The sequence below is a fragment of the Populus euphratica genome, unplaced genomic scaffold, assembly GCF_000495115.2.
Source record: "Populus euphratica unplaced genomic scaffold, PopEup_1.0 scaffold2823.1, whole genome shotgun sequence".
NCBI lineage: Eukaryota > Viridiplantae > Streptophyta > Magnoliopsida > Malpighiales > Salicaceae > Populus > Populus euphratica.
The window spans coordinates 744-9323 of NW_011502653.1; the positions used below are offsets into that span (position 1 = coordinate 744).

Sequence of the window (8580 nt, forward strand, 5' to 3'; positions counted from 1 at the left end):
CACTTGTTCTTATGGGATTCATGTGGTCTCTAAGTGTTCTAACATGATTATTCTCATTATTCACATTATGAAGGATACCCAATAAAGTCTACCACTTAATATACGTGATCAAACTCTCATGTACGTATAGGAAGAGAATAAAATGGAAGAAAATAAAAAAGAAACAACAATTAGATAAAATAAAAGTGAGAAGAGAAAATAAAATAAACATTATAATTCCTATAATAATTTACCTTCCCAACAACGACGCTAAAAACATGACACAACCAAAAGATTGATGTTTTTTTTCCAAGTATAGAAATGTTGAAATAATAAATAGCCCCATAAAATTAGAGTCAAACCATAGGGAGGTTAACTGTATAATAATAATGATGATGATGATGAGGATGACAACTTTGAGATATAAGATTAATGAAAGGATTAAACAAGGATAAAATAATTGTTAAGGTTAGAGGATTCACTAATGGTATTTCAAACAAGTATAGTATAAAATCTTTTTATTACTCAACTGGAAACAACATATAAGGAAGGTTACAATCAGATTATAAATTATTAACATGATTACATTAGTTATCTTATTCGAATAATGCTAATACTTGTAACAACAAATCAATCTATTTTAACAAGTGTTCATGATTATAACTTATTTTAACAACAAATCAAATTTTTTTCTTAGCACAAGTGTGGGTTATACCATATGGTTGAGCTATGAAAGTGTCAAGTATTTGTTGTATCAAGTGTTATATAACATAAATCTAAATTAATCATTTAACAAGCAAAGTATTAAAAGTGAACAAGATAACAAATACAAAACATGTTAGTATCAAACATTAAGGTCCATATTGAGTTTATACTATACATATTCTTACAATATTAGTGTAACGTTTTCACCTTAACATGATAAACTTAGCTAAACATAATGAAAAAGAGAAACATAGATAAACAAGATAAGAATATAAATAAGATATAAGTTAACTAAGTAAAGGAAAGGAAAGGAAATGAAAAGCATAAACAAGAGATTAGTATAAGTAAAACTTAAGCATTACAACAAGAAAGAGGGAAAAAACATGATCTTGATTTGAAAATCAAGATGCCTAAATGCATGGAAAATGCCTCCTTTTATAGGCTAAAATTTAAAACTATTGATTTGATGACTAATTGTTGGGTGGGTGGCCATATCTTGACTTAGTGACAATCATTATTTTCTTGTTTGAATAAAATGTTATTGTTAATGTCAGAATTTAAACAAACTTTTCTCATGAAAGTTCTAGGAAATATTTTCAACATTTCAATAAAAAAATCAGTGCATTTGAACTTCTAGAACTCAAGATATGGGCTGAATATTGAACAGTGTCTAGGCTGCAAGACAGATTCTGACTTCTCTATTATTTCTAAGATTTGGACTTCCAAATAGCAGAATTGAGTTTTGAATTCCCATGAATGTTTTAGGCCTATGTTTTAGCTTTCTAGCCATTTAAACCAAATTGATATTTAAGATTTATAACTCTGGATATGACTCAATGACTGAACAATGTTTTAGTTTGGACTAAATTAGTATCTCTTTTCTAAGCTTCACCTTTTTTTTATCTTCTCAATTTCAGTAGTTGAACTCATTAATCAATCCTTTGATTTATGTGATAGACTTGCATTTAAGATAAATATTTATCATAAACTAAAGGTATCTTATAGTATCATACTTGTTATTATAAAACATGTTTCAGTTAAGAAGTTATTGATACTTTAAGTGCAAAATAATGATATAAATCTTGATAAAAATATATTTTTAAATACTAATCAGATATCACTTACGGAGAAAATATCAAATTTAAAACATCACATGGAGATGGAAAATGCAATCATCACATATATTTGTGCTTGTCGGATAAGGTTGAGTTCTCCTCTCAAGTTGAAGTTGATTAGTAGAGAAATAATAAGCTAAGTGACATCTCTTTTATATGTGTTATACATACGCCATCAAATTCTGTTATATAATTCAAGAGATTGAGGGAAAGAGATGACAAAAACAAAAGAATGACATAGCAACATTCTTCTCCACATCAAATCTTCAGTTCTGACCGCTCCTCAGTTAAAACAAGCCAAGGTGAATAGGAGAGCCGGTAGCACTAATCCAATCCCCTTGATAGAAAGGCTCAGCAGTCAATTTCATGGCCTCTTCATTATTAATGATATGATAGCCAGGCCACTTGATCCTTGCAGTTGTCTTTGCACCAGCTCCTTTATTGTTGTACTCTGCATAATACAGAGTTTTGAGTCCAAACTCTCCTTGCCATGGTAGCCATCCATCAGGGTGAATAAAATCACCAATTGTTGATTCCATGATAATAGTTCTTGAAAATTCTTTCCAGGGCCTTCCAAGGTAACTCCTGATCTTGGTCTTCACAGGAACCAAGTCCTTGTCTGGCTCGATGCGACAATTTTGAAGAACAATTCCTGTAGTTTCATGTCCGTCAACCCTACCCTGGGCCGTAATGAGATTTTGTTGGTTTTCCAATGGTTTCCGGACAGTAATAAGGCAGTTTTGGAAGATGGCAGCTGCATCTCCAAAGATGAAATCAACAGTGCCGGTAATGACACAGCTTCTGTAGAATTGGCGGTGTGTTTGTGCATACAAGGTATCTTGGTATCCTTCAAAACGACAGTTCAGGAATATTGCACGATCAGCTTGGACTCTGATAGCCACAGCCTGATGTTTCTCTGGACCTGCTGTGTTTCTGAATCCCATAGTTTTGCACAAAAATCCATCTCCTCACACCGCTGCAGAACGTATATTCCATGTTAAAATCCTGGACTAGGAGAAAGGAACTTGGAATGCAACTTCTAAGGCTGCAAAATTTGGTTCCAGTTTTTTATGTCATTTAGGCTGCTGATAAGAAGAATGAATCTAAGTAGTAATTTTTTTCTACTTTGATGAATTCAAATTGTATATTTAGCCAGATAATCTGGTAGCAATGCTATTCAGACATCATTCCGATGAACAAAAGATTTGCATAATGTAGTTGTTAGGGTCAGATTGTCGAAGTGATCAATATACCAAAAGTTGCAGTTCTGAAAGTTTGAACTCCGTCAGCAAAATTTTTGTTCCCTGTCACAATGGTCTTTTGTGATCCATCACCGTAGATAGTGATGTTCGCCATCTTCTTTGTTACTGTCACGGTCTCATCGTAAATTCCCTGTTTAACAAAGATAACATACCTGCATTACCATGAGAAAATATAAGCCATTTTTCACCCAAAATAAAGATGTTGGCTAAGAGCATAAAGCATTAACCGAAATGGTAGTTTAAGATATTTTTCAAAAGATGAATTATCATCAATTAACGTAATAGTTTCATATACCGATGTCGTAAAAATTGCATACCGTCCTTGATATTTTGCTGGCATGGCCGCCAATGCTTCGGAAATTGTTTTGAAGTCACCACTACCATCTTTTGCCACAGTAACATTTGGTTTTGGCTTGTCTTTACTAGCACCCTTCAATATTCTGCGATCCTCATTACTCATCCATCCAGGAAGGTCATCCTTGTTCAATGCGGGTGAATTGTCTTCCTTTGCCAGAAGCCGACGGTTAAGTGCTCCTGGAAAGGGAAAATTTTTCATGAATGAAGTTAATGATGAAACCATCGCAAGGGAATTGCTGGTGAACTCCTTGGATGCCTTAAATGTCTTTTCCATGTCAGATTTCAATTTTCCTTCAGGGAATCCATCAATGCAAGTTTGTTGGTAAGACATGACCGCACTCAGCCAATTGTTCAAGTCCGGGGCATTTTTAACAAGCTTTCCCAGATCATCACCAACATGGGCAACAGAGTCTTTCAATTCTTCTTTAGCATTCTCAACGAGTTCTAGACAATCTTCAAATGCAGCTTTCTCCCGTGGGTCGTCGAATTTGAAGGATGAGGCTTTCTTTAAAACCTTTTTTATCTCTTCGTCGGCTGCTTTGATTGCTATCTTGAGAAGATTTTTGGGTTGAGCCGAAGAAGGGTCCTTTTCCACTTCCTTCTCGAGGGTTTTTTGGCATGTCTCCTGGTAAGTGGTAGCATTACATACCGTTTTGATAACCCTGGTGACACGTGATATCGGTTTTGCGGATTCTTCAGGCTGAGGCACAGCTGATCCTCCATTGTTACCTGGGCTGCTCTTGTGACTAGAGACAAGGGCGAAAACTCCAGCACCAACTATAACAAAGAAAGCAATACCTGAAACTGCTGCAATGGCAATTTTCTTTCGAAGTTTTTGTTGCCTTTCTGATCTTCTTCTCTCGGATAGAAGATCAAAATCTTGGAAAACCATTTTGACAACAATATTTTTGAGGCAGAGATCTCTCTGCCTTAGAATTCAGCCAAGGCAGAGAGAAGAAGAGATGCGAAAGATGGAGAATGTGTTTTCTGCTATTCTTTTTCTTAATGTTGCAACAACATCGTTGGTTATGAAATTACAGATTATTGTCAAGTAAACGACAGAAGGGATCTGATCAGGAGAGTTTTAAGGTAATCTATTCGAAACTTGGTTACCTAAGGGTTTTACAAAAATAGTTGAAAGAGAATTTGTCCCTCATAACCGCAGTTCCCGCGAATTCTGCGGCCTTCAAATTTGCCAACACTGCCATATTGTATTTGCACTTCCATGCCATGTCTCTGTCTTTCTTGATTTGCAAATTGCAAGGAAATGATAATTTCAGTATCTAACATAGCATCCAATAGTTTCGCCCTTAAATATGTTGTCTCCCACTCGTGCATGGATCATGGCCTTGTTATCCTTTTATTTTATATTTTTACCTGCTATACTGGACATGCGTGTGTGTGTAAAGGGAAAAACTTACAGCAAGGAAAGATAATCCTGTGTATCCTTTCTCTCAACAATTCGTTAAGATTATATGCTAATAATAAATTAATACACAATCATATCTAAACTAGATAATAAATAAGTTATACTTGGTAATAACATTATAGTAAAGATCTTTAAGGAATTGCTTCAGTAACTTCTATAAAATTCCTCAAATTAGGTGCATACAAAGCTTATGTTATTTAATAAAACAATGATTGAAGATCGATTTCATCTTTAAGGAATCGCTAATTAACTCATTAAGAAAATTATGTCAGTGTATGTCCATAGAGGTGGTGATGGTGCTAGTAATTATATAACTAACAATTATATTAGATTATAATACATATGATCTTAGAATTCATGATTTAAATATTTAGAATAAATATCTAAAAAAAAGCCTTAAAAGAAAATATATTTGGATTTATAGTAAATCCCTTTAGAGATTGAAATATCGGGTATGAATGAATAGATGAAGAAAATCTTGTTTTTCTTTTAAACCCTTTTTAATTATTTGCGTCATCGTATTGTTATAGATAAAGAAAGGATTAATTTTCTTTCTAAAAAAATTAATCCCACCATATATCATAATTAAGTAAAAACTAAACATGACAGTTATAAACCATTTGTTTGATATAGTTTCTTTCATATAATATAATATTAGTCTTTATGTAATATAATTTGTGAATGATAATCACATAATCAGTACAACAATAATAATTTTATAAAATTAATTCATATCATCATCATTCTAATTCATGTATGTAAAAAAATATTAAAAATATTTTTTAAAAATAAATTTATAGTGTCAAATACATAATTATATGATATAATATCAACAATTGTATGTCATGTACTCATTCTTTTACATGATTGCTAAATATTTTCTCTCTTCTACGTTTCTCTCTTCTTTCGTTATTATCACCTTTGTCGGGTCTTTTATTTTTTTTGACCAAGATATAATTAACTTCAACTAGGATAGTGTCCTTACGAGGACTGCTGCCTGGATGATAGCCCCTTCTCAGAAAAAGGACAAGAAAGCAGTATTCTTGGAAATATCCTGTCGAAATATTGATGCGACAAATCGATTGAGGTGGGGTTTTTCTAAACTTTGTGCGTCAACAGACCTGCAATTAGCTTGAGACACGCTTCCCTTCATAATACATTAACAAGTTCCATAACATTGATGAATATTTTATTGAAGTAAAGTCTTGCAGCATTACCTCACAAACAGTGCCACTTCGATACAGAGTGCATTTGTAGATGAAAAACTACGGTCGCAGCCCATTACAAGAGCAAAACATGTTTACAATATTACATGCTAATTATAAAGATGAAGTGGGAGTCGAGGCTTTGCCACTGCAACAGTTGGGTACTTTCTCTGTGTTGCCAATCCAAAAACTTCATCTCGTTTCACATCTTCTGGTTTTATTCCAGGAGGCAATTCCCAAGTAAATCCGTGCAACATGTTAGCTAGGCTGACAAGAATCATCTTTGTCCCGAGGGGATAGCCAGGGCACATTCTTCTCCCAGAACCAAACGGCAACAACTCAAAGTTATGTCCTTTAATATCAATTCCTTTACCGAAGAACCTTTCTGGCCTGAAATCTTCAGGATCTTCCCACAGATCAGGGTCTCTACCCATACTCCATGTGTTAATGAAGATTCTAGTTCCTTTAGGGATGTCATAGCCACCAACTTTGCTATCTTGAAGGGCCAAATGGGGTGCAAGCATAACAGCAGATGGATGCATCCTCATCGCCTCTTTCATTATTGCTTCTATGTATGGAAGTTGAGGGATGTCTTTCTCTTCCACCCATCTTTCTCTTCCAACAACTCTGTCCAGCTCGTCGGTTACCCTTTTGAATAACTGGGGCTTTTTCAAGAGTTCTGACATTGACCAATCCCCCATTGTAGCAGCGGTATCTGTTCCTCCAGCAATCAGGTCCTAGTCATCAAAATGAAAAACAGTAAATATTTTAAGCCAATGGGGACTAAAGGGGAAGCATGTCTGAGATCCAAATGCAACAACTCTTGAACTTTGAGTAAAATAATGAAACAAAATAGCCAAGGCATCCGTCTCGCCCCTCTCCACTGACCAGAACTAGTGATTGACTACGCCTACTTTTACTCGCCTTTTCTTATTATCTTTTACTATTTTTAAATTTACAAAAATCTATAATATTGAACAAAATGAATTAACAAAAATCATTAATAATATATTTGTTCTTTCTAATGTTTTTTCCTCCAAACTCAGAAGCTTACGTACTAATAACGAGACTGAGAGAGTAATATGTATGTATCATCACAATCTATATTCTACTTTGGCTGTTCGGATGACAAAGTGAAGTCCTTTCTGTTTAGGGAAAAAAAAGGGAAATAAAGTGATCTATGAAGGAAAATGGAAAGGAAAAAATAGAAAATAGTTGAAAGAGTTAATTAAAAAAATATGAAATTACCTGTGTCAACCCCTTGATGTTGTCTCTAGTTAACTTAACTTCAAGCTCGGGGTCATCAGCAAGCTGCAAGAGCAGATCCACCATGTCTTTCGGCTGCCAGTTTTTGGTTGTTTTTCTCCTAACGTTGTGTTCATCAATGACATGGTCATGAAACTTATCAAATCTTACCTTGAGCTTTTTCATTCTCTTCACATACCCCTGCAAGTCCAAGAAATCTAGCCACGGGATCCAGTCCCCAATGTTCAACACACCATTAAGCAAGAACAACTCATCTAGCATTTCCTGAAATTCCTCAAGGGTAACTATTTCTTTTTCGGATTCTGATGCACTGAAGTACTTCTTGCCCAACACAATCCTGCTAATAATGCTAAGAGTGTAATGAGAGAGATAATCTTTAAGCTCAATAGACTTACCACAGTTGCGATATAGTCGTCTTGTAAATTCACGCATCTCCTCCACTCGCATATACTCATAGGACTCCAGTCTTTTAGCACTAAACAGCTCAGTGAGGTAAATTTTACGACCTTGGCGCCAGTAAGGTCCATAGGGTGCCCAAGCAAGATCGGAATACTCATAAGTTGTGTACTTGCCAGCAGCAGTTTGAGGTCTGCTAGCAAACATGTGATCGTAAGTCTTCAAAATTTGCTTTGCCATGTCCAGCGATGAGGTAACTATAACTGGATAGGACCCAAAATAGAGCTGCATAGTTTTTCCATACTTGAGAGACAATTGGTGAAGAGATTGGTGAGGGAGAGGACCCAGAAGGTTGAAGTTGCCAATAATTGGCCATGGTTTAGGACCTGGCGGAAGTTTCAATGGGTTAAGCCAGGATTTAAAAAATTTTGGGAGGTAAAGAAGGGCAAAAAGCCATGCTACTACGAGAACAATCAACGAGAAAGCATCCATTGGCGAGATGAAACTCGTGGTTGCAGTAGATCGCAGTGTTGCTGGAAATTTGGTGCGGATTTTGCATGGTTTTATAGACAAGTTTTGCACTTACAACTGGGAATGGGGGGTCCTTACAACTGAGACACGACAACTAATTATTTTCTAGTTCCTTTTTCTTGTTTAGCTTAAAAAATGAAAACATTTTGCTATTTAGAGTGTTTCAGACCAAGAAAAAACCCAAATTTTTAGTATGATTTACTTCTTGTTCAAGGTGTTAGAGCATCTTATACCGGTTAATTTAATTTACAAGAATATTAACTATTATTGTTTTGAGATACTCGAACTATCAAGTGTACAATCATTTTCTAAGCATGTTTAAGTAGCAATGAGAA

At 35.0% G+C, this 8580-nt stretch overlaps 2 protein-coding genes across 2 annotated transcripts; both read right to left on the bottom strand.

Annotated features, from left to right (window-relative positions):
- Window positions 1-2086: 2086 nt before the first annotated feature.
- LOC105119362 (putative pectinesterase/pectinesterase inhibitor 45) lies at window positions 2087-4310 on the bottom strand. The gene is given in 3 exon segments (XM_011017490.1): window positions 2087-2775; window positions 3053-3213; window positions 3379-4310. Coding segments are annotated over 3 exon segments (1782 nt in total).
- A 1695-nt stretch (window positions 4311-6005) lies between these two features.
- On the bottom strand, window positions 6006-8278 carry LOC105119363 (flavonoid 3'-monooxygenase-like). The gene is made up of 2 exons (XM_011017492.1): window positions 7301-8278; window positions 6006-6789 (listed from the first exon to the last, which is right to left on the bottom strand). The coding sequence occupies exons 1-2, from the start codon at window positions 8204-8206 to the stop codon at window positions 6163-6165; spliced, it is 1533 nt and encodes a 510-aa protein (XP_011015794.1). The 5' UTR covers window positions 8207-8278; the 3' UTR covers window positions 6006-6162.
- Between the last annotated feature and the right edge of the window lie 302 nt (window positions 8279-8580).